This window comes from Sorex araneus, chromosome 3 (assembly GCF_027595985.1).
Source record: "Sorex araneus isolate mSorAra2 chromosome 3, mSorAra2.pri, whole genome shotgun sequence".
Taxonomy (NCBI): domain Eukaryota; kingdom Metazoa; phylum Chordata; class Mammalia; order Eulipotyphla; family Soricidae; genus Sorex; species Sorex araneus.
Genome location: NC_073304.1, coordinates 151,323,158 through 151,348,836, shown reverse-complemented (window position 1 = coordinate 151,348,836; position 25,679 = coordinate 151,323,158). Strand labels below are relative to the sequence as shown.

The 25,679-nt window shown below is 46.7% G+C and overlaps 2 protein-coding genes and 1 non-coding gene across 4 annotated transcripts; 1 reads left to right on the top strand and 2 right to left on the bottom strand.

Moving 5' to 3' along the window:
• The first annotated feature begins 2,603 nt into the window (after positions 1–2,603).
• OAZ3 (ornithine decarboxylase antizyme 3) lies at positions 2,604–5,282 on the top strand. Its single transcript, NM_001290408.1, is given in 5 exon segments — positions 2,604–2,789; positions 3,135–3,271; positions 4,036–4,211; positions 4,574–4,659; positions 5,038–5,282. Coding segments are annotated over 5 exon segments (711 nt in total). The 5' UTR covers positions 2,604–2,619; the 3' UTR covers positions 5,181–5,282.
• A 1,300-nt stretch (positions 5,283–6,582) lies between these two features.
• Positions 6,583–23,683, bottom strand: TDRKH (tudor and KH domain containing). Of its 2 annotated transcripts, none has more exons than XM_055130729.1 (14): positions 23,559–23,683; positions 16,402–16,550; positions 15,274–15,380; positions 14,324–14,513; positions 13,144–13,283; positions 12,737–13,043; positions 9,777–9,937; positions 9,420–9,592; positions 9,144–9,208; positions 8,243–8,394; positions 7,940–8,032; positions 7,599–7,695; positions 7,328–7,411; positions 6,583–7,186 (listed from the first exon to the last, which is right to left on the bottom strand). In XM_055130729.1, the coding sequence occupies exons 2-13, from the start codon at positions 16,523–16,525 to the stop codon at positions 7,362–7,364; spliced, it is 1,659 nt and encodes a 552-aa protein (XP_054986704.1). In that variant the 5' UTR covers positions 16,526–16,550; positions 23,559–23,683; the 3' UTR covers positions 6,583–7,186; positions 7,328–7,361. The 2 variants fall into 2 exon arrangements, with proteins under 2 accessions (XP_054986704.1, XP_054986705.1); XM_055130730.1 differs by having other exon boundaries at positions 6,583–7,183.
• LOC129403866 (U6 spliceosomal RNA) lies at positions 10,787–10,890 on the bottom strand. The gene has a single exon (XR_008629524.1). It is a non-coding gene; the product is annotated as a U6 spliceosomal RNA (small nuclear RNA).
• Positions 23,684–25,679: the final 1,996 nt, after the last annotated feature.

Genomic DNA, 25,679 nt, shown 5'->3' with positions numbered 1-25,679 from the left:
CTCAGAGAGCCCGGGAAGCTACCAAGTATCCTGCCCACACAGCAAAGCCTGGCAAGCTCCCTTTGGCATATTCAATATGCCAAAAACAGTAACATGTCTCACAATGGAGACATTACTGGTGCCTGCTCGAGAAAATCGATGAACAACAGGACGACAGTGATACAGTGTTTGCTTGGGGGCCACATCTAGCGGTGCTCTGGAGTTACTCCTGGCTCTGTGCCCGGCAATCACTTTTGGGTGGAGGGGTGGGTGGGGCGGGCAACATGTAATGAAAGCAATTGAATCCGGGTTGGCTGCAACAGTGCAGCATCCTACCCACTGTACTATCTTCAGCCCCTTTGTTCACCTTTTAAAAATGGGGGTAACATGATTTACATGTTTGCTTTTGATGTAGGGAGATAACTGCACGAGCACCAAAGTGTACACACTTGCCCCTGATTTCAGTCTCATTATTTTAAACATTTGCCAGTGACCTCCATTAAAATTTTTTTTTTGAGATAACATAGTTTGCAGTAGTAGCAAGTTATGCTTTAGCTTCGCAATGCTACTGCAGCACCCTGATCACTGAAGTGCCAATTCCCCACCCAATTAGGGTGCTTCTAATCTGCCCTATTTGCTCTCTCATCCTCTCCACCATTGATAAACAACTTAGTTCTTTTTTTTTCTTTTTGGGTCACACCCGGTGATGCACAGGGGTCACTACTGGCTTTGCACTCAGGAAGTATCACTGGCGGTGCTCAGGAGACCATGTGGGATGCTGGGAATCAAACCCAGGTCAGCTGCGTGCAAGGCAAAACACCCTACCCGCTGTGCTATTGCTCCAGCCCCAACAACTTAATTCTGTTAGACATCAATTGCTTATTCATCTCCTCATTCCCCACTCTTCTACCCCATTTCTCTCCCACCTCTCTCCTGGAAAATCCAGAGCTCATCTTTCAAATAACCTGAGCCCACAAACTGCCCCACCTGCAGTCTACTGTGTTTAGGTTGATGAGAACTATTATTTTTGGGACTAGATCGATAGGACAGTAAGTAGGGTGTTTGCCTAGTACGTAGCCCACCCGGTTTTGATCTCTGGCACCCCATATGGTGCCCCTGTGCAACGCCAGGAGAAAGCCCTGAGTACCACAGAGTGTGGCCCAAAAAACCAGAAAGAAAAAGACTCTGTTTTTCCTCCTACAAAATACAGTGCTAGTTTCCTAATAAATCTTTTCCGTCCTCTTCCACTTATACTAGTTGCTATCTTCTTTAGCTCAGACCAAGGGATAGGGTTAAGTGGTAGAGTACTTGTCTTGCTCAGGGGACATTTTGGGGTGCCAGGGATCAAACTCGAGTCAGCTGTCTATAAGGCAAGTGCCTCCCAGCTGTATTGCTCAATATTTTTGTTAAGATCCAACGTTTACTTAAAATTTGGGTGAAACTTAACCACAACCTTGTCTTTCTATAGCAGAAAAAATTATATGATCATTATATGATCCGGTCAATTTTTTTTTTCTTTTTAGGTCACACCTGGCTCTACATTCAGGAATTACCCCTGGTGATGCTCAGGGGGCCATATGGGATGCTGGGAATTGAACCCGGGTCAGCCGCGTGCAAGGCAAACGCCCTCACCTCTGTGCTATCGCTCCAGCCCCCAGGTCCAGTGAATTTTCACATGGCAATGGGACAGAGATGGTCATGTGCTTTTGGATTGGGAGTGAGCTATTTTGCTATGACTCCATCCAGTAGCTGCTGGATAATGAATTTCCATTAACTGTCGGCAAAGGCAGTGTTCCTATCCTAGGAGTCAAGAAAATGGTTATCAATGGGTATCACCCCTGGGTTATTAAAGGCAGGATGACAGTAAAATCACAAAATAGGAATCAGCAACAGCAGGTTGGATGCTGAATCTGGGCCTCCTCTTATTAGAGACCAACCCTTTAAATCACTTAATTTTAGGGGAAGCTGGTGCACGTGAGCCACAGGATCTAGGTTGGGTACACACAAATGCTCAGGCATGACTGATACATGCTGAATATTTGTAAAGGGGTCAGTAATTAAACAGAAGCCTTGGTTAAGGGGGCAGAGTGGTGCAGGGCTGCCCTTGGTCCGTGTCACAATGCCAAGCTAGGTCACAATGGCACCAGTTTGCCTAAATTTGTGCCACCAACCTCGGAACTTCACTTTGCCGCAGGGAGGCACTGCACTGAGAAACTGCCTTGTTACGGGTAGGAAGCAGAAACCCAAGAACTTGGGCCAAATGCTGGATCTGGGCCTTGAACGCCTCCTGACCTTACCAGACAGCAAGCAGGCTTTTGCATTACTGAGTTTTAGGGGAGGTGGTGTGTGTGTGAAGGCACCCGAGGTCTAGGTCGGGTGGGTACAAAATGTTCAGGCGTGGACATTTACCGACCAGCACAGAAGCTATTCCTGCCCCTGGCAGTGCCTTGAAGTGAGCAGTAGTTCAGCTACTTGGTTGAGGGTGTTGGGCAGGGTGGGGCCGGGTGGGACTGGGTGACACAGGGCTGACCTTGGCCCGTGTCACAGTGCCAAATAGGTCACAATTGCACCAGATTGCCTAAATTACTGCCACCAGCCTGGGAGTGTCACTTTGCCGCAGGGAGGCACTGCACTGAAAAACTGCCTTGTTACAGGTGCCCCTCCACCTACACCCTTTCTTATATCAAGAGGGGAAAAACACGGAACTATCTCTACCCACTGTGGTCACCATTTGCCTATTATCTCTACTGCTACAAATACCGGGTCACCCTCCGGGAAAAGATGCTACCGTGTTGGCCTTGTTATAAAAGGTAACTTTTATCTCTTTATAATAAAAGCTTCAGGGAAAAGAAAACTTGAAAATATCTTAAGAGAGAAGAGCAAAACAGGGTGAAAAGCTGGCATGGATATTTTCCTGTTTTTTTTTTTTTCTGTTGACCTGGGAAAATGAAAACAGATTGATCCATCAAGAGATAGGATAAAGCCAGAGCCTGGGCCTGTGTTATAAATTATTTTAAAATTTATTATATTAAAATATATTTTAACATAAAACATTAATTTTTATGCATAACACTTATTTAAATTAACTTGAAATTATAAACCTTGATCTTCAGGCTCAGAAACTAATTTTTTTTACTTTTTCTCCCCCTAACCAGCATCACTTATAAGGAAGAGGAGGACTTGACACTCCGGCCCCGTTGTTGCCTTCAGTGCTCCTGAGTCCCTAGCAGGACTCCGGGCGGGTGGAAACACCAAGCAGGGTGACCAGGATCAACTTAAGGAACTGTATTCAGTAAGTGGACTGGGAGCCAGCACTGGAACCAGGAGGCAAAGATAATGAGACTTGAAGCTCGTGTGTAAAAGTAACTTGGAAATGTTCTTGGTGGTAGAGCACTTTCCTTGAATGTGAGAGGCTTCTGGGTTCAATCCCTGGAACCACTGAAATACAAACTTGCTTTTATAGACAAGGATGCTAGTCCAGCTTCTTAAGTCAAGGTCAGAGAGCTGATGGTCAGAGGAAGAAAAGGAAATGGGAAGGCTCCTGGGACAGTGGTTTAGATGCCAGCTGGAGCCAGAATCCAGACCAAAACTTCACATTGTACCATATTATTAAAAACAAAACAAAACAAAACCCCAAAATAAAAGAGCCCCTTCTCTCAGGCCCATCTCATGGCATACTCCATTCTTGGCTTTAAAGTATCAAAAACTTTACCAAAAAACAAAAACAAAAAGCCCCAAATCTATGTACAAATCTTGGCATCTTATATAAGTAGAATAACTTAGAGAAAACAATGAAGGAAAATGGAGAGTATCAGTGTGGTGATAGATGACACAACGTGTCTAAAAGTTTTGATAGAAATTTCACATTCTGAAAGGTTATTAACACCTGTGGGCTGAGGTTATCAGGCAGAAACACTGTCTAGCTATTGGGAATTCCAGTGTAGACATGGAGTTATAATTGCAGAGCACAGATGACAACTTGCTTCAAGTCAATCTGTACATCTGAGAACCAAAAGAGCCTGGAAGCAGATTACTTTATATCTACATCTTTTCCAGGCTGGGAACCTGACAGTGCTCGCTACTGATCCCCTGCTCCACAAACACCCGGTGCAGTTAGACTTCCACTTCCGCCTCACCTCCAAGACCTCTGCCCACTGGCACGGCCTCCTCTGTGACCATCGACTCTTCCTGGATATCCCTTATCGGGCCTTGGATCAAGGCAACAGGGAAAGGTGTGCTGGGGAGAGGCTAGGCAGAGGGAGCAGTTCCACTCCTTTATCGTGTCACAATAAGGCAATGGGTATGCTGACCATCAAAGGCTGATTCCAGAGCTGGGCCAACAAGCCTCTGTACATCTTTCACTCAACTTCACAAACACTGAAGTGGGGGCCCACAGATAATGGGTGGGGAGGAAGTGCTTTCCCGCTGTTCTATGGAGGAGCCCCTTCTCTCAGGCCCATCTCATGGCATACTCCACTCTTGGCTTTCAAGTATCAAAACTAGTTAGCAGCTTTCACAGAAATACTGACCCATATATAGATCTTTCTGGATCTTGGAAAATATTTCACTAACGGTTTTCCTCTCTAACCCCTAGTTTGACTGCAACCTTAGAATATGTGGAGGAGAAGACCAGTGTGGACTCCGTGTTTGTAAACTTCCAAAACAACCGGAAAGACAGAGGTAGAGATTGTCCTGACTTTTAGTGCAGAAGCAAGTTAACAGCACCTTTCCCTTAAGATACCCCACTCCTGACTCTTTAAAATGGGCACGTTTGGGCATTTTGGAGGTCTGTCAAACCCCTAACCCTACTCTACACCATCAAGTAGTTTAATCATCTTAGTTTCAAGTTTAAAATAAAGTTCAGAAGGGATGATTCACAGGACATCATAAAGCTAAGCGCTAGAGCCTAGGGTGGTTAGAATATACCCCAAAGCACATTCTCCTAATGCTGTTCTCTTTTCTCCACAGCCGTTCCCTTGTGGAATAGTTGGAATAGTCTGGGGGAACTAAAAGCCTGACCCTCCAGCATCGTTCTAATTGGTTCTTTTCCTTCCACAGGCGCCCTGCTAAGAGCCTTCAGCTACATGGGCTTTGAAGTTGTTAGACCAGGTCATCCTGCTCTCCCTCCCTGGGACAATGCCATCTTTATGGTATATCCCCTTGAAAGGGATCTTGGCCACCTGCCCAGTGAGCCTCCCTGAATGTGCTGATTCGGGCTTGGCACCTTGAATAACTGGGAACCAAGGCCCAGGGATATGACTCAGAACACCTTTCCATCCTAGGGATTAAAGGGTAGTGCAATCCTCGTGTGTTCACTTTTTTTTTCTTTGGGGGCTGGGATGGGGAGAGAGTGAAGTTTATCTGAGTGGAAAATAAGGCTTATGAAGAGAAATTCACCGAATGATAAACATTTCGGAACTGAAAAGATCTGAGGGGCCTGAACTTGAGGAATTAGGGATTCAAGGATTTTAGGTTCCTATTATCTTCCATCTGCCCCAAAGTCTTTTTTGGGGTGGGTGCTTTTGGGTCACACATGGAGGTGCTCAGTTTACTCCTAGACACCACTCAGGGTGATCAAACCAGGGCTGGCCACATGCAGGGCAAGCAACTTAACCCTGTACTATCCAACCCTCAGAAACACTTAAACCTTACTGGGAAATCTGTATCTACATTATTTGTTTTCAATTTGAGACAAGTGCTAATATCCTTGGAAAGGGGGATGAACTTAGACCACTATCAAAGAAAGCACTGTGGGGGCAGCAGGAAGAGTTGGGGGTTGTGCTGGGATAAGGAACACAACAATGGGATGTACATTGCTGAGATGAACCTAAGGGCCATATAGAGGAACCTGTATTTATACAGTCACAAACTGTAGGTAGGAACGCATCACCAACTGCAGAGCAGGAATTCCTGAGTGATTTCTCAGGGATAGTTTCTTAAAGACACACTGAGGAACTGACAAAATTGAGAACTGGCCTTGTGACCCAGGTGCAGTAGCCCTGCTTCTAGACCATATTTGTGTCTGTCAGCAGACTGGTGAACTGTGGTAGCTAGGATGACCAAGGGCAGTGCTTGATTCTGATGACTTGGTTTAAAAAATGAGTTTGCTGTGACCATTAGGGTTTTGTTTATCCTTAAGCAACTCATTTGCCATTCTGCCACCCACATTACTAGACATTGACAAAGTTGTCATTGTGTTCTCACAAGATGGTCCCACAGACTTTGTAAGGAAACAAACAAAATAACTATAGAACTCTTGAAATCTAGACTCATAGACTCTTGAGTCCAGGAGTCCTTTCTTCCAAACATTTTGGGTGGTCTTATTTACAAAGATTAATCCAAAGCTGATTCTGGTTCTTAGTTATCCTTATACATATATACATACATGCATGCGTGTGTAGGTTCTTGAATCACACCCAGCAGCACCTAGGGGTTGTACTTAAGGATCACTCCTGCTGGTGCTCGGGGGACCAAAAGCAGTGCTTACTTGTGTAAGGCAAGTGTCTGACTCCTGTACTATGTGCCTTGCTTTGCAATCTTTGCCAGCTCAGAAGATACCCAATACACTTGCTTCTACTACTCATCCAACCGCTGAGTTTGACATAATTTTGAGAACTTTATTCAGCAAAGGTTCCACCCAAATAACTGAAAGTAACATGTTCTCATTTTCTTGAGTATATACATATTAGAAGTATTAGACTCTATTTCCTGAGCCACTTCTCTCCTTGTATTTTAATCAAAGCTTACAGGGAAACAGCTGGAGCCACCATTTCTAAAAACATCTCCAATAACACCAGCAGCTGAGGCTGGGAGGCAGTAGTCATCTTACTCTTGGAGGTGGCTTCATATAATTATGTTGAACTTTTGCCTTTACTCAACAATAGTTACCACTCAAATACTGCTCTTTCCAAGTCACCTGAAGAGGCAAAGGCTGCAAATCATTTCTAATGGCCAAATCTTTAGAGTCTAGCAGTGGCAGGCACTGAGACCCGGCAGAGAGAACCACCCTGGAAAGAATGTAACAGTGCTCAAACACTGGAGAGGGGGTGGGAGCAGACCAGGAGCCCAGGTGGTTCCCTCTGCCCTGCTCACACTTTCTGGAAGTCCACGAAAGAGAAAACATTCTGTCACACAATCCCAATCTGGCAAATAGAAGGACTGAGCAGATCTCTCTCCCCAGGCTCCTCTCTGTAGGCACCACATCCTGCTGAAGACAAAACAAAGATACAAGACAATGTGAGAAGGTGCAGAGTGCCAGTTACGACAAGCAGTGGGGAAGGTGCTAAGGCACGGCCCATTACTGCCCTTTCCTGCCTTTCATGTGGACAGACATGACAGCTCTACTCACAGCAAAGCAGATGGCTGAGGTGCTGAAGTCCTCTTCAGACTAAGTCCTCTTCAGGATTATCATCACCAGACATAGAGGCAGCTTCTGCTTAGCAGAAATAAGGAGGTTACACAGCGCTCTGTTCCAGCAGGCACTGCCGCTGTGTTTGGGAGTAAAGGGCTTCTTGGTGCTTAGTGAGCACTTTAAGGGCTAAATCTGTCTAGCTGCTAGATGCTTACTGAGAGACAGCAAGTATATATCTGCAGACTCTGGTGGGCAGTGCTGTCTGTACCTGAGAGGCTGAGGCAGGAAAGGGCCTTTGGGATCTCTCCAGGGTCCTTCTTGGTCTCTGCAAGCAAGCTGCCAAGAGACACGTCTGCTTCTCCGGTCTGAGGGAATGAAAATGAGAAGGGAAAGGAGAGGTCAACATTACCACTGTGTTCACAGGACCTGGCTGAGGCAGCTAAGAGCTGTGGAGAGAAATACATCTCCTTTTATGATCAAGTGGAGCCATTCACGGTCCTCAGCAGAGCTCTCTGCAAAGTGTTAGGTATGCCCAGAAGCCCTGATGGGTCCTCCAGGTACCCAATTTGCCCTAAGAAGGCCCTTAGTGGATGACAGTGCCTGTCTCACCGTTTCCTGCAGTACTGCTCTGTTTTCTTCCACGTCTTCAGGAAGCTCAACTGCATATCCTTTACGAACCAATTCCAGCCCAATATCAAGTTTCTGAAAATAAAATGAAAAGGAAGAACTTTCAGTAAGAAAGGTCAAATCTGAGGAAACAGTGGAAGAGTAAAGATTCCTTTGGGGGAAGTGAACAGGAGCTGATGAGACAGTAGTATCAGACAGGGGTTTCTGCGAAGAGCAAGTTAAAAGAGGCTCTAAGAGGAGAGTGAAGAGTGAACCACAAGGAGAGTGAACCACACACAGTCTTACCTTTCCACTACTAGTATCGTATAAGTAGATCTTGGGCCAAGTTGACACTCCAGTTTGGACGTAGCTGGAGATCTTGGCTACCAAGGGCTTCCAGTCAGCACAGTGAGTAAGTCTGTCAAACTCATCTAAGGCTGCTTCTTCCCACTGCTCACCTGGCAAAGATTGTAGGGAGAGCCGAAGATAAGGCTGGTACTATTGGGGTGGGATTATATCCAAAGGGTAACTGAAATGACTATTTGTTTTGGGGCCACACCAGGCGGTACACAGAGGCTACTCCTGGCTCAGTGTTCGAGAGGGAACCAGGGAGCTCTGGGGAGTGAACCCAGGCTTCCTGCATGCAAAGCATGCACACAGTTCCCCCCCTCTCACCAAAACTACCTCTTTTCACTACAGAGGGTACGTACTCTGATACCAGAAAAATTTCTGGCTCTTTTTCAGGGCTGATGAGGAAAAGGTAACCTAAGCCCTCAGAACTCAAAAAGCCTGTGAGTAGGGGGCTGGAGCGATAGCACAGCGGGTAGGGCGTTTGCCTTGCACGCGGCTGACCTGGGTTCGAATCCCAGCATCCCATATGGTCCCCTGAGCACCACTAGGGGTAATTCCTGAATGCATGAGCCAGGAATGACCCCTGTGCATTGCCGGGTGTGACCCAAAAGGAAAAAAAAAAAGCCTGTGAATATGGGAATCCCTTCTGTGGGCTGTACAGAAGTTTCTGTACTCAAAAGTAAGACCACTAAGGTTTTTATTATTTGTTTGGTTATTTTGGCCACACCCAACCCTGGTGGGGCTCAGGGGTCTCTATGGGGTACTGGGGATCAAACCTGGGTTGGCTGTGTGCAAGGCAAGAGCCCTATCCAATGTACTCTCCCTGCAAGGCCAATAAATGATGTGCCCAATTTACCTGCGGGGGCGATCCGAGCCAGGCTACACTCTATTGCTTGAAATGGAAGGCTTAGGAAGTCACTCCTAAAGTGAAAGAAATTGAAATTAGAATCCTAGTGTGAGAAAGGTATTTAAAAGTTCCTTGCTTCTAGATAGCCCCAACCAGCCCTGATGAAGAACATGAACATTTGCTCTCTGGACATAGGATCCCTTTCAAATCCTCCCGCTGATGAGCATGAAGACTGAGTGGACAATTGGGACTCTAGCTGGACTCCACCCTGGCCTCCCTACACACCTGAGTTCCCTGAGGTCCCCCAGCGGGCAATCTCCATTATCTCCAAAGTCAACAAAGTAGAGGTCCAGATTTCCATTTTCCAAGGTGCCAAGGACCCGGGCTCGATACCAGGAACCATTTGCAGGTAAAGGTGCAGCTACAATATCACCGATGTTCACAACCAAGTCTTCAGGCTACACATGGGAACGAGAAATCAGGAAGGAGGAGAGTTAGGCAAGGGTATGCTAAGAGACAAACAAACAAAAACAAGCAGGGAATACCAGAAGGAAGAGAGAGTTGCACCACAGAAAGAGAACATGATACAATAAAAAAGAAAAGCCCTTTTCATAATATAACCCTCGCTCTAGGGCAGCTTACCAGACTATGATTATAGTGCTGCGTCATCTCATTGACCAGCTTATCCAACTGCAGGCTTCGGGAGCCGATGATTTGAATCCAGAAGTGGTTAGGATGTTCAGAGGCAGAGACATAGACTTCCAGGAACTCGTCAGCATGGAAACTGAAGTCGGGACTGGGAACTTAATCACAGAGAAAAGTGCAGAATCATCACCATTTGATATGGGGGCCCAATCAATTATCTCTAGTAAGAATGGTAGGCGACACCCTGGGGGTGAGAGGCACCCAGACTGAGTGGCTATTACTATTTTAAAAATGGCTGCAGGGGCTGGAGCAGTATAATAGTACAGCTGATAGCGCATTTACCTTGCATGTGGCCGACCTGGGTTCAACCTGGGTTTGATCCACTGTATCTCATATGGTCCTCCCAAGCACCGCCAGAAGTGACTCCTGAGTGCAAAGCCAGGAGTAATCCCTAAGCATTGTAGGGTGTGACCCCAAAAGCCAAAACAAAACAACAACAACAAAAAAACAACAGCCGCAGGAGCTGGAGTGACAGTACAGCTGGTAAGGCATTTGCCTGGCATGCAGCCGCCACTGGTTCGATCCCTGGCATCCCATATGGTTCTCAGAGCCTGCCAGGAATAATCGAATACTGAGTCTGGAGTAACTCCTGAGCACCGCCAGGTGTGACCCCAACTGCTCTGCACTCAGCAATCATTCCTTATGAGACTTGGGGGACCATCTAGGGTGCTAGAGATTAAACTCAGGTTTACTGCATATAAGGCAAATGACCTATCCACTATATTCTCTTTCCAGCCTCTGTTCTATATAGCTGGATGTAAATGAGAAATAAGGGAATTTACAATCCTAAATTATTTGCTATATAGTCAAATTAGCCACCATATGCGAGCTGCAGCCTGGAGTAGTGACAGACAGACAGGGGCCCAGCACAGATCCCATTCTACCATAGACTCTGGTGACCCTGAACAAGTCTAAATTCTTTGCCCCTCCTATTTATTTTTTATTTAAAATATACAGAATGCTTCACGAATTTCCATGTCATCCTTGTGCAGACCCATGCTAATCTTCTTTGTATCATTTTAACTTAAGTATATGAGCACTAAAAGTGAGCAATGAACTAAGTCTGACTTTTTTTTTTCTTTTTGGGTCACACCTGGCAATGCACAGGGGTTACTCCTGGCTCTGTGCTCAGAAATTACTTCTGGCGGTGCTCAGGGGGCCATACGGGATGCTGGGAATTGAACCCGGGTTGGCTGCACGCAAGGCAAATGTCCTACCTGCTGTGCTATTGCTCCAGCCCCAAACTAAGTCTGAATTCTTAGGGGTCCTCCTTTGCCCTGCCCATCAGGAGACATGCATATACACTTTTTCTTTAAAAAGGGCAACTATATTATATGTAGCTCACTATTATTTTAAAATTATATGTATCTAAAAATTTAATGCCTTTTCATTGCACAAGTTAACTAATGTGGTAGCAAGTATTCTGCCATTCATGACATGCACAGATTTTTAAAAGTGGTAATGGATAGCCTATAGTGGATAGGCAGTTGAAGACCTCTGGAACCCAGCCACAGCCATGCTCAAGGCCACTCTCCACATGTTTGGACGAGCCTCATGAAGGAACCAGCAGAGGAATCCAGGTGTGGGACCCGGGGCTGAGATCTCCAAGGCTGCTAGAATCGGGACTGGGTCTCTTCCACTCAGATCCCCCTTTTTCCAATAGCTAGTCAGTCACACCCAGAAACTGCCCCCGGCACTGTGAAATCCCATCAAGGCCAACATCCAAAATGATACAACTATAAAACCAAGCTCCCAGAAGCGCATGGCTGTGATGCGGCCGGCCGACATCTGATAGCTTATTCTCCCTCTTGGAGAACCTGGCAAGCTACTGAGAGTTTACTGCCTGCACAGGGAAGAGCCTGATAAGCTCCCTGTGGTGTATTCATATGCCAAATACAGTAACAATGATGGGTCACATTCCCCTGGCCCTGAAGAGCCTCTAATATGGCACCATTGGGAAGGACAAGTAAAGAGAGGCTAATAAAATCTCAGGGCTAGGATGAATGGAGACGTTACTGGGCCCGCCCGAGCAAATCGATGATCAACGGGATGACAGTGATACAGTGGATAGGAAAAAAAATGCAGAGTATATTTGGGGGCTAGAGAGATAGCAGAGCAGGTAGAAACTCGCCTTGCACATGGCTGACCTGGGCTTGATCCCTGGCATCCCATATGGTCCTCTGAACGCCACTAGAAGTGATTCCTGAGTACTGAGCAGGAATGACCTAAGCATCACCGGTGTGAACCTTCCCATCCCCAAAAAATGATAGTTAAGCTTGTTTGGTGAGATATGCATTCAAGTGCATTATGCAAAGGCCTGTGAACTAGCATACTTCTTTATTTGGGGACTACACATGGCAGTGCTCAGAGCCGATTCCTGGCTCTGTACTCAGGCGACCAAATGGGATGCTGGGGGTTTAACCTGGGTCAGCCATGTGCAAGACAAACGCCATACCTGCTCTATTATTGTTCTGGCCTAGCATACCATTTCCACCCCCATTTATTTTTTAAACATTCTCCATCATTAGCTGTTTTTCTTTTTCTTTTAAATTTTTGGGCCACACTCAGTGATGATCAGGGGTTACTCCTAGCTTTGAGCTCAGGAACTACTCCTGGCAGTGCTTGGGGGACCATATGGGATGTCCAGGATCAAACCTGGGTCACCTGCATGCAAAGCAAATGTCCTAACCTGCTATACTACTGCTCTGGCCCATTTTTATTTTTCTGAATATTATTATTTATGTTTATTACTACTCTAAGTAAAAGATTTCCATAAAGATTTACCTAAGATATAAAACTTACAACTACAGGCAAGGAAATAGGAATTAGTCACTTTGGGTTATCTAACGCAGTATTTCCATCTCCCATATGGCTAATAGATTCCTTCTGCTACCTACTTTCAAACATGGGCATCTCTGGACTGACATCACCAGACTTTTGAGAGCTGTCATCATTGGGTTTCTCCCAGGACCCTTCTTCTGGCCCGACACCAACCATGTCACTGACTCCGGAGTGAGGAGGACCGGCTGGTGCAGACATGGGCTCCGTGGCTTTCCAAAGAGCTGGTTCTCCAGCTCCACCAGCCTCTGGCATTTCCTCTCGCCGGACACTGATAGGCTGCTTGCGTGGGACTCTGGTTTCTGCAGAATGAGCAATTCTTTTCCGAAGTTCTTCATCTTCTGAAACTTTCTCCAGTATCAGATGCTAAGGGAAAGAAAAGAAATGGCATCCAGGCGGCTGCATGTTTGGCCCCAGTAGTTAAGGCTTCCTCTCATTCTTAGATATTATCAAGTCTGTCACTTGCCTTGGCTGCTGCCACTTCCTTCTGCGTCCCTGAGATTTTGATAAGTCTTGATAGCAGTAACGTTCCCTCTGATTCTTTGTCACAAGTGATTTTTGCTCCAGAGGCCTTACAGATGGAACGGATTGTCTCGCCACCTCTCCCTGAATTGAACAGTAACATCAAAGCCTGGACTTTCCTTCTGGCTCACCATTATTTTGTAGAGCCGAAGAGTCAGTTCTCATTACCAAACAGAATAGACGAAAGCCAGGAAATAGGAACTACTGAAATCCTTTCTGTAAGAATACTGTATTATTTGCTCTGCTCATTTTAAACTCGACATAACCGCTAGGTTAACTTCTGTATGCCATTTCTGTCACACACTCCACCTCCCTCCAGGTGTGCGGGGCACCTCCTGAGAGGATAGGCCCTGTGGGAGCTCCTGCAGTAGCAGGAATGCTCGAGGGGAAAGTCTAAGAGCTTCTCTCTGGAGTCATGTTTTTCAACACTTTTCTGTCCCCTTTGCCCTTATTTCCTTCCTATGACTCAGTCCCTGCCTGTCCCTTTTAGTTGGCCCCCAAGTCTCTTGCTGTGGTCCTCCCTTCATGATTCTTATCTGTGGCCCCTTGGAATCTGCATGGGAGGGCCCCACTGTGGCCCACATGGCTCCTGGCTGAGACACTGCTCTAGAGCACTATCTTAACATATCTGAGAGCTTTTTTTCTTAAAACATGCAGAGATTTCCTTAAAATTTCTAGTATGAGGTAAAAATGTTTACGTGAAGCCTTAGGTTGAACAATATTTAAGGTTCAGACCATACAACTTTTTAATTTACTTTATTTGCTTTTTTGGGTCACACCCAGCGATACTCAGAGGTTCCTCCTAGCTTTGCACTCAGGAGTTACTCCTGGAGGTGCTCGGGGGACTATATGGGATGCCAGGGGTCAAACCCGGGTCAGTTGCGTGCAAGGCAAACACCCTCCCTGCTATAGTATCGCTCTGGCCCCCAGGTAGTACAACTTTTTATAGTGAACAGGTTTGCTTTACCAGAGGTTCTGGAAAAAAAAAAAAAAGTAAAGTTCTGGTTTCAGTGTCCCTCTTCTCTTTTTCTCAGCAAGGGAAAGAAGGCAAGTCCTTGGAAGGGTATGCAAGGAAAGAACAGGTCAGCAGAGAGGAAAAAGAAGAGGAAGTCATCCAGCAATACCTATGATCCTGCCCACAGATCTCTGGGGAACCGAGAGCTGTTCAGACACTGGGGTGTTCTCTGTCAGGATCTGATGGATTGCTGCTTTGGCCTTGCACACCTGAACTGGAAAGCCACTGATAAGCAGCACTCGCTCATCACCCACATCTTCTGTATCGACATCAATCCGAGCACCTGTCTGCTTCCGCAGCTGTAGAGAAAGGGACACAGGGTAGTTTGCTCTGCGAGAAAAGAACATTATACACCTAATCCTGGAAGCAGACGGGATTAGATGCAGTTACCGGCTAACTCAGGGTATTCTTGTATTTACACTACTCATTACTTGTATTTAGGAAGATGAGTTATAGGGTAACTCCAAACAGTAACCAACGCACACAAAAAACTCCACTATGATTAGAACTGTTTCTCCCCTTAATTTTATTTGTATCATAAAATAAAAATACATCATTTTACTGACTTTCCAACTGCAGAAGAGTAATGAGAGCAATATAACTGTCATTGCTTCCTGATGAGAGCTCATTAATATCATAATGTGATTCAAAAAATGTGATTCAAACTCTATAAGCCAAGAATCACTTATTAAAAGATGCCAATTCAAGCTAAGTTGTCCATTCTTCAGGAAGTAGTACTCACCTCTAGCAGGAAAATAGCCCAGTCAGAGAGAAAGCTGCTATATGGATGTGTATATGCACAGACACAATGTGGGTGGGTGTTTTGTGTGTGTGTGCAGGAGCAGTTCCTACACTCAGGAATTGCTCCTGGAGGTGCTTGGGGGAACATACTGGGTATCGGAGATCAAAACCATCTTGGCCACGTGCAAGATAAATTATAGCACCTGCTGTACTATGGCTCAGGACCCAGGATGGGTGGGTTTTATAAATGAAGCACAGGAAGGAAACAAAAATTCATCAGTAGAATCGATACCTGGAAGTTCCAAGTTGCACACTCACCTGTTTAATGTTGGCTCCTTGCCTGCCAATGATGAGCTTCACCGATTCCTGGGGCACTCGCATCTCTATCTCAATATCGTCTTCCCCAACAAACGTCAAACGCTCTTCTGCACAGTTCATGATTCATCAGATTAGACTCACACAATCCCCAAAGCTACTTACTAGCCCACCCTGGAATCTGCCAAAGGAACACTGACCCAAGAGATGACGGAGGGTATCAACAGGAATGAAAAGTGGAACGAGGTTCTGGGGCTGCCAAAAGGGGATTCTCGCTGGGGGACTGCTTCACATGCCAAAATGGAAAAGGAGGGGCTGGAGGGATAGCACAATGGGGAAGGCACTTGCCTTGCATGTGGCTGACTCTGGTTCAATCCCTGGCATCCTATATGGTCCCCTGAGCACTGCTAGGAATGATTCCTGAATACAGGGCCAGGAGTAACCCCAGAGCATTACTGGGTGTAGCCCCACCCCCAGAAATAAACAATAAAATGGAAAAAGCGTATGACTCTACAAAGGCAGGGTTCTGGACTATGGGAAAGTGACAACTCTAAGACATGACTCCTGCAGAAAGAAAGATTAAAAGTGGCCTGAGGAGTCCATTAGGCTGCTCACAACTTCTTTTTTTCTGAATAATTTTTTTTTTTTGCTTTTTGGGACACACCCGTCGATGCACAGGGGTTGCTCCTGGCTCTGCACTCAGGAATCACCCCGGCGGTGCTCAGAGGATCATATGGGATGCTGGGAATTGAACTCGGGTCGGCGGCGTGCAAGGCAAACGCCCTACCCGCTGTGCTATTCCTCCAGCCCCTCTTCTGAATAATTTTTTAAGGTCCTGTCTGCATGATCCAGGCTATAGGGAAATTGGACCCCACTGTTAATATCCTAACAACTAAAAGGAGGGTCATATAAAAAGATAATGGGTGGAGTTGGAGAGATAGCTCAATGGGTAGGGTGCTTGACTTCAAAGCTCCCTCAGAAAAAGCCAAGTATTCTCCTGGCACGTGCAGTGCTGCACCCTGCCCGCCCCGTGCCCCCAATACCCCCTCCCCGAAAGGAAAGTTTTTAAGTTAAGACAGCTGGAATATAGCCTGGATATTCTGACACAGATAAGTCCTGGAGTTCACATACCTCTGCTTTCCCTGTATCTGCGGTACAAAATATAGGCAACTGTTGCACTGGCAGGAATGCCGAGGCCAAGTGCTATTTTCTGAATAGTGGACAAACTTGTCCAAGAAGTCCGTTGAGAGGACATTTTCTGCTTTACTCTGACTTACATCCTGAAATAAGCAAATAAAAGAGACTTACATTCGGCACCATTATGTCTGGCAGAGAGGAATGGAGCACACTGTAATGTTATTCAAAAGACCATTTCTGTTTGCTTTCCCCTTCCATGCACTTGAGCATTGTCAAAATCTATTTTGTGTAAAATATTTCAGTAACTTTTTTTGGTGTGTGGGGGCCACACCTAACGATGCTCAGAGGTTACTCCCGGCTCTGTACTCAGGAATTACAACTAGTGGGGCTTGAAGGACCATACGGGATGCTAGTGATCAAACCAGGGTTGGCCATGTACAAGGCAAATGCTCTATCGCTGTACTATTACTCCAGTCCCTCAGTATTTTTTTTTTGCTTTTTGGGTCACACCCAGCAATGCACAGGGGTCACTCCTGGCTCATGCACTCAGGAATCACCCCTGGCGGTGCTCAGGGGACCATATGGGATGCTGGGATTTGAACCCGGGTCGGCCGCGTGCAAGGCAAATGCCCTACCCGCTGTGCTATTACTCCAGCCCACCCTCAGTAATTTTTAAGTTACATAAGGGACACATCCTACAACTAAATAAAAGTGCTAATTCAACACATACACACCAGCAAGAGCTACATATCGATCACAATTTTGAAAAACAATAGAAAATAGTATTAAATATTTTTAAAAAATGTTAAGAACTTGGTCCTATAATAAATTCCTCTCAGGTTGGGGAGTTTCTTTTCCTTTCCTGTCTACTTTCTAATTGTAGGATAACATTGGTTTGTCCTTTCTCCCTTGCCATAGGTTTATCGGGTTACACCCATCTTGGTGCTCCCGGGTCACTCCGTTCCTTTGTGTGCTTACCTGTAACTTCTCTGTGCTCTCTTCCCCAACCAGCCTATCACCTTTTCCCCTAATCAGATTTTGCCAACTTGTAAGGTCAGATCCTTCTAGGGACACGGAACTTGCATTGTAAATTATATATTCCTTTCTCCTCTCCTTATGTCTTTTGCATAGTTTACTTTAAAGCAGTGTCCTTTTTTTTTTTTTTCTTTTTGGGTTACAGCCGGCAATGCACAGGGGTTACTCCTGACTCTGCACTCAGGAATTACTCCTGGCGGTGCTCAGGGGACCATATAGAATGCTGGGAACGGAACACGGGTCGACTGCATGCAAGGCAAACGCCCTACCCACTGTGCTAAAGCAATGTCCTTTTTATAGACACAGGAAGACAGTTAATATTATGCTTTTGTAACTTGGGAGTTAATTGACTCCAAATAATATATACTCCCGGGCATCTGCTTCTTTGACTTAAGCCTCAAGTTGCCCTTAGTTCCTAGTACTCCAAAAGCAGGGTCCTGATGAGACACTGGATAGACCCAGGGCAAGCTGTGAGCTACCCTGGCATCGAAATGGGCCAGGCCAAAGAGCCACTATACTTAACTATAAGTTAAGATCTTGGTCATGGACAAATGCTGTCATGATCCAAAAAGTGTTTTTCAATAGAAAGAGTGCCGCGGCCCATTAGTAAATACACACTAATAAAATTATCCATTAGCCCCAAAGTTCCTTATCTGTGCCCTTCTAGGCCTTAAGGCCTTTCCAAAAGCTGCTGTCTCTTTTATAGGCTTTCCTGATCTAGTTTGAGGCTTTACTACTTCTACTTTTCATTCTCAGAAGTACAGTCTTTTAACTGTCTCTATTCCAAATTTAAGTAGATATTATAATCTAATAGGACCAAATACAATATGACTTAACAATATTTGTTTTAACATGAATGAGAAAACAATTTATGCTGTACTTTGCCTCAAGGTAGAAAAAGTTAACCTAATTATTTGTTTTAGAGTTGCACCTGGCTGTGCTCAGGTCTTACTCCTCAGTCTGCACTAGGGGTCACACCTGATTAAAAGTTTTTTCACCTTGGGGATGGAGAGACGTATAGTAGGGTCAGGCATCCTACCCGGAATTATTCCTGAGTACAGAGCCAGGAGTAAGCCCTGAGCATCGCTGGGTGTGGCTCAAAAATCTTAAAAAAAAAGAAAAAGGCTGGATAGGGCCAGAGAGAAAGTATAGCAGGTGGAGTCTTGCCTTGCATGCAGCGGATTGGGGTTCAATCTTTGTTATCCCTTGCGGTCCCCCGAACACCTGCCAGGGTTCCTCTGCATGGTTCCAGGAGTAAGCCCTGCATCACCTCAACAAAAATCAAACAAATGTCTGAAGAGATAGTGCAGGAGGTAAGACATGCAACTCTGGCTAGAGTCCCTGATGTCATATGCAGTCCCCCAAACACCATTAGGGGTCACTTCTGAGCAATAGGCCCTGCATATGCATAGTGTGACCAACCCCTCCCCCACAAATAAAAAACCCTTGTTTTTTCCACAGTGCTCAAGGCTCACTCCTGGTCCTGTACTCAGGGTTCACTTCTGGTGGGTTCAGAGTACCAATATGCAATGCCAGGGACAAAACCCTGGTTGGCTAAAATGCAAGTGCTTTATCCACTTAAATTTCAACTCCTAACACCTGGGTTCTAAATGTGCTTTTTCTGAAAGCTTTTCAGAAAGAATGGTTAGGACAGATAATTGAGCACAGAAATATCATGCCAAGAATCCCATAAGAATGACTTAAGTGTTGGGTGGGCCCAGAAATAGACACTTTGAAGCCTGCATATGCAGTTCTACCTCCCACCCCCCAGGGATCTCTCATCTTCATCTCCAGAATCCCTAGAACCCAAACCAAAGACTTTGGTGCTAGCTAAGCAAGCCCCGACAGAGGCCTCCTTTACGTCAACGTAAATCCACCTTTAAATATAGGTGGGCGGGCTCATACTCATTAGCCTCTGCAGGGACTTGTGGGATCCACCCTGGAGCACGCTTTCCAACAAACTCCGTTTCAGCATAATTCTCCTTTGGGACTCCATTTCTTCCTTTCCGAAATCCTGTCCCAAACGTTTCAATAAGGACATTGTGGATGTATTTCTTATTATCTGGGGACCAAATTTTGCAGCTGGCCTCAAAGAATTTTATTGACCTGGAACTTTAGAGCCAAAAACTGCTCAGTGGCAGAGAACATGTCTTGCATGCCTGAGACCCCAGTTTTGATCCGAAGCCCCACAAAAACAAAAGTGCTTTAGAGAACTATTATAAGTCTGCCAAGTCTAATTTTTTTCTAGCCAACAGTTTCAAACAAATGTAATCCACTCTTTTGCCCAGACTCCTGGCCTAAGAAGCTAAAAACAAAATTTCCATTAGTTATCTTGGTGATCTGAATTACTCTTTCAAATGTTTTGTTCTTCCAGGCAATTACATCCATGCAGTATAGGTCACATTGGAGTCTATCGCCTTAGGGTATGTGCCTCCCTCTGCCCATTAACCCCCATTCTACTCCGTTGAAGCAAAAAGATGTTCTGTGGTAGAATTAAATGCTGGGTGAACTGGTTTGAGTTAGGACATGCTCAGGACCCATGCCTCACTCTCTGTTGAGGATGGAACCCAAGTCAGCCATGTGCAAGGCAAGCGCCTTCACTCTTTGCACTATCTTTCCCTCCATCTCTCTCTAAACAGGGGCTCCCTGCAGCATCAGCAAGTGCACTCTGCCATTTGTGCTCTCGAGGAGAACTTTTCCCAAACTGCAAATAAACTCTTTCACCACTCTGAAAGTTTGGGTATTAATAATAGAAACATCTTTATTCAGGGACTGGAGAAAATGTACAGTGGTAGGGTGCTTGCATGAGGCCAAGTCGAGTTTGAGCCCCGCCAAGAGTAATTCCTGAGCATAGAGAGCCAGGAGGAACCCCTAAACATCACAGGGATGGCCCCAAAACAAAGAACAAAAACTTTATTTGGATATTTTTCTTTATCCTAAAATATATAAATCTCAAATTACTTTTTTTTTTTTTTTGCTTTTTGGGTCACACCTGGCGATGCACAGGGGTCACTCCTGGCTCTGCACTTAGGAATTACCCCTGGCTGTGCTCAGGGGACCATATGGGATGCTGGGAATCGAACCCGGGTTGGCCACGTGCAAGGCAAACGCCCTACCTACTGTGCTATAGCTCCAGCCCCTCAAATTACATTCTTTACAAAAGTTTATTCTGGGTGTCTAGAAAATATTTCACTCTGGGACTGGAGTGATAGATAGTACAACGGGTCAGCCCCTTGCATAAGGCTGATCAGGGGTTGATACCTGGCATCCCTTGTGAGCCTACCACCAGTAATTTTTTTTTTTTTTTTTTTTTGCTTTTTGGGTCACATCCGGCGATGCTCAGGGCTGACTCCTGGCTCTGCACTCAGGAATCACTCCTGGCGGTGATGGGGTGGGGGGGAACCATATGGGATGCTGGAAATCAAACCCGACTCCTCACTACCCCTTTTTTTCTGGAGAAATGAACACAGGCCAGTATTTATAGAATCATCCTGGATTCACTACATGTTTTATTTTTGAATTAAATTTTGGTGATTGTACATTCCTTTTACTGTTGTCAAACTTTCCCTCCTTTACCCACGTTTAAGCAGCTTTGGTTTAAGGAACAATTCACCTTGGTAATCTTTAAGGAGATTGGTAAGCAAATTTTTTTCTTAAAATATATCACAATCAAGGCAAAAGGATAGCTGACATTTCTGTCTCTTGGCCAATTCTCCCACCCTCCGTATTAGACTTTCACTGCTATAGGTTTTGACGATTCTCCCAAACTTCATTTGACACCTCATATATTCCTTATAATTCCTGAGGGGTGTGTCTGTAGTGAGAATTAATTGTAGGCAGAAGAGTAGCTGTGGGAAGACCAGTTCAGATTCTAGTCCAGGAACTGATGATAGAGATGTAGAAGGGCAGACGAAGCCAAAAGTTTTACTTATTCATTCTTGGCTTTTGAGCCACACTCAGCTGTGCTCAGAGAACCATATGCAGTGTTAGGGATCTAAGCTGAGCTGGCCAGGCAAATGCCTTAACCCTGTCCTGCACTATCCAGCCCAGCTCCCAGAGTTTTAATAGGTAGAAGACACAAACCCAAAGAGCTGGTTTAGGAAACGGAATTCAGAAAGCAAGCCAAGGAGCTGGCTAGAGGTTTCTTGTTTAAGCAGTGGTGGGTGGGGTTTAAGCAAGAGAACACTGATAATTTCATTGGAAGTGGTTATGTGTATGTGGCAGTGTGATGGATAGGGATAAATCTATTTTTTTTTTTTTTGCTTTTTGGGGCACACCCGGCGGTGCACAGGGGTCACTCCTGGCTCTGCACTCAGGAATTACCCCTAGTGGTGCTCAGGGGACCATATGGGATGCTGGGAGTTGAACCCGGGTCGGCCGCGTGCAAGGCAAATGCCCTACCCGCTGTGCTATCACTCCAGCCCCCAAATAAGAATTTTCAATTCCCTGTGCTTGTCTTAATGTCTGCTTGATCTGTCTGAGACCCTGTTTCTGTTTTTAAATACATGCATGTTAAGATGACTCTCGACCAAAAGGGAAAATATAAAACTCAAAAGCTTTGTGTTAAAAAAAAAAAAGAAAAAAGAAAGGAAAGCGAGAATATAGGGCCTAAGTGATAGTACAGCAGGTAGGGCATTTGCCTTGCACAGGGTTGAATGGGTTTAATAAGCGACTTCCCATTCTGTTCCCCCAGCACCGCCAGGAGTGATCCCTGAGGGCAAAGGCAGGAGTAAGCCCTGGCTCACCAAGTGTGGCCCCAAAACAAGGAAAAAACAAAAAGAGGAAAAATAAGTAAAAGTGTGAAATAATGAAACAGGCATAACTATAGATGCTGAATGCTAGCTCACTTTAGCTGTTTCCTCCAATTGAATGCAAAGAGAGGATCAGAATAAAGACCTAGAGAAGGTTGGTGAACTGTGAAATGTGGACCACTATAAGTGGGATGTTGCTAGATAATGATCTTCAGTTGTAAACAACCGTGTAACTATAAAGGTTCACTTTTATGTTCTTTAAAACATGGGCAGTCAAGTCCCAGGTTCAAGGTTCTTCTCTCCAGTTATGTCCTACTAAGTAGAACCTACATCCAAAGCTAGATGGATTGGCATTCTTTCTTTCTTTCTTTCTTTCTTTCTCTCTTTTTGGGTCACACCTGGCGATGCTCAGGGGTCACTCCTGGCAGTGTTCGGGGGCCATATGGGATGCTGGGAATCGAACCCCAGTCAGCCACGTGCAAGGCAAACGCCATACCCGCTGTGCTATAGCTCCAGCCCAACATTCCACTTGGTCTTATTACATTTGGAGAGAGGGTGTCTGACAAAACCGGGGCTCTTGCATGTCCAGTCGCGTTCCAGTTCCCTACCTTTACTTAGACTTCTACGTGAGGAAAAAACCTTCCAACCACTTTCTCTCAGCTGAGAGCTTTGACACGAGAGTCTCCTGCCTAACCTATGAGGACACGTGGGAGGAGAGAAAGGAGTACCCCAAATTTGACATTCTGTAAAGAGTCACCCTAGGAGATACACAGAAAAAAAATAAGAAGGGGGCCGGAGCGACAGTACAGCAGGAAGGGCGCTTGTCTTGCACGCTACTGTGAGGCTCGATCCCTGGTACTCAGCGGGTCACCGAGCCCGCGAGGAGTGAGTCCCAAGAGCAGAGGCACAAGTAACCTGGGCATCGCTGGGTGTGGCCCTAGAAAGTGAAAAAAAAAAAAAGAGAAAAGAAAAAACTGAAAATAATTTGAGAGAGAGAGAGAGAGAGAGAGAGAGAGAGAGAGAGAGAGAGAGAGAGAGAGAGAGAGAGAGAGATATGAAATAAAAGGAAGCCTGACCAAAGAGTGGCGCTTGTCAGGATCAGTAAAGACAGGAAAGCCCAAAGGGCTTGGGCAAACCTCTGGCCCGGTTCGGGGGCGGCTCCGCCCGCGCCCGCGCGTGGCCTCTGAATACGGTTAGTGGCCTCTGAACACGGTTAGGGCGGGGGACGCCACCTCGGCACAGCGCCCGCCCCGCGGCCCCTCAGTCCGCTCAGGCCTCACACCCGCCTCTGTGCGGCCCCTGATGCCCGTGCCCGTGCCCAGCTGCTCCCACGCCCCAAACCTCGGCTCCCGCTCCCGCCTTTACCGCTCTCCAGTCCGTAGTCGCGCGCACGCCGCCTCGCACCTCGCACCTCGCTACAGCCGCCGCCTCCGCGCAGCCGGTCCGGGCCCCGCCCTTCAGTTGCCACGGGCCCACCCCCGCGGCCCACCCGCGCCAATCAACGCTCGACTTCCAGCCTTAACCAATCGTCTTTAGTCTATTATACATCACCGCCAAATCCTTCCGCGACCCTCCCCTGAGCGACAGGTCTCCAGCCGCGCGGCTGCCAATTACCCGGATGGAATTCAAAGCCGTCCCACCTCATCAGCCAATGGGACGCAAGGTAAGCAGCGGTTCTTTGAGGTTGCACCTGCTGGGAATTAAACAGCCAATTAGCGGTCTCACGGAGCCCTCCGCGACCACGCCTCGGCCAATTAGCGAGAGCGCTTTCATCTCCCTCAAGGTGTGGGGGAGTCAGCGCTTGGGGCTGGCGCGGGGCGTGAGGGCTAGAGTCTCTCCTGAACGCCTTCTCGCGTGCGGAGTCGAAGCCTTCGCCCGAAAACTCCACAATCCGCCGCCGCCGGGAAAGTAGCTTCAGGGGCGTGAGCCACCAATGATCTCCTCGACGATCTTCAGTCTCTGGCGGTGCTCAGAGATGTGTCAGAGGTGGAGGAGGCTTGGGGGGGAGGGAAGCGCGCGCCGCAGAGGATGAGGTGCGACCCTGTTTCCCGGCCGAAGAATGAGGAGACGCGGGCGGGCAGCAGTCCTGGGTGAGGGAGTTGCGGGCCGCGCGGGAAAGCACGGGGGCTGCCCGGGTTTCTCACTGCGCGCTGCCGTGCAAGGGCCTCAGGACAGTCGGGCCCCGCCGTCGCCTGTGCGCGGAGCCCTGGGGATCTGGTTCTGTGCCCCTTTCCCTCCGAGACCCCCACCAGGGCCTCACTCTGGGGATGAGGAGATGGGCGCTCTTACCTCGTGAGGCTGCTCGGTTCTCGCTTCAGTCCAAGTGCCGCACCCTTGGGAGCACTCAGTGACTGTTGGTTGTGAGAGTGTATATGTAAGATTGTACATTTGGTCAGCTAGGAAATGCCTTTGTTTTTCTTGAAACACTGAGTTGCCTCTATTTTTCTTACTATTTTAAAGCTTAACACTAAAATCCAAAGGAATTAAAGCCTACGACGGCGAGAGCATATTTAGTCTCTTTTCTCTCAGAAAATACCAGGTTCTTACGAAGTCTCCATAATAAACATGCATATTTCCAAGTTTATAACAACTTGCAGTTTTGCAGGGTTTTTTTTTTTTTTTTTGCTTTTTGGGCCACACCCGGTGATGCTCGGGGTTACTCCTGGCTCTGCACTCAGGAATTACCCCTGGCAGTGAATTATCCCTGGCAATGTTCAGGGGACCAAATAGGATGCTGGGAATCGAACCCGGGACGGATGCGTGCAAGGCAAACGCCCTACCCACTGTGCTATCACTCCAGCCCCCACCCACCCCCCGCAGTTTCTTTTCGTGTGGTCAATATCTCCATAGCTTCTGTTCTTTTTCTTTTTTGGCTTTTTGGGTCACACCCGGCGATGCACAGGGGTTACTCCTGGCTCTGCACTCAGGAATTACTCCTGACGGTGCTCCGGGGACCATGTGGGATGCTGAGAATGAACCCGGGTCTGCTTCGTGCAAGGCAAACACCCTACCCGCTGTGCTATTGCTCCAGCCCCCCATAGCTGCTGTTCTTACCTCATATCCTTATCTCATAGCAACTTTCATTGTACACTGGTCCTAGTTCTTTTTCACTTGGAGTGTGTGGGGGCAGGATGACCACGCCCGGCAGTGCTCAGGGCTTACTCCTGGCTGAGTTCAGGGACCATTTTTGTCAGGCTCAGGGGACAAAATGGGATTCCCCAGAATAGTAAGTACCTGGGTGACCCCCTGCAAGGCAAATGCCTTACCCCTGGTATTATCACCCCAGGTCTTCATTGCACACTGGAGGGATATAATAAATTCTATTCAGTCAGTCCTTTAACATCATATTGCATCTTTTTTTTTTTTTTTTTGCTTTTTGGGTCACACCTGGCGATGCACAGGAGTCACTCCTGGCTCTGCACTCAGGAATTACCCCTGGCGGTGCTCAGGGGACCATATGGGGTGCTGGGAATTGAACCCGGGTCG

Excerpts from the sequence above, each read along its gene's own strand:
- TDRKH (XM_055130729.1), bottom strand. The coding sequence starts at position 16,525 with ATGTCCTCTCAACGGACTTCTTGGACAAGTTTGTCCACTATTCAGAAA. Across the intron at positions 9,938-12,736 it reads AGAGATGCCCATGTTTGAAA|TTCCCAGTCCCGACTTCAGT; the intron begins GTAGGTAGCAGA and ends TCTGTGATTAAG. Across the intron at positions 8,033-8,242 it reads ACGATACTAGTAGTGGAAAG|AAACTTGATATTGGGCTGGA; the intron begins GTAAGACTGTGT and ends TTTTATTTTCAG.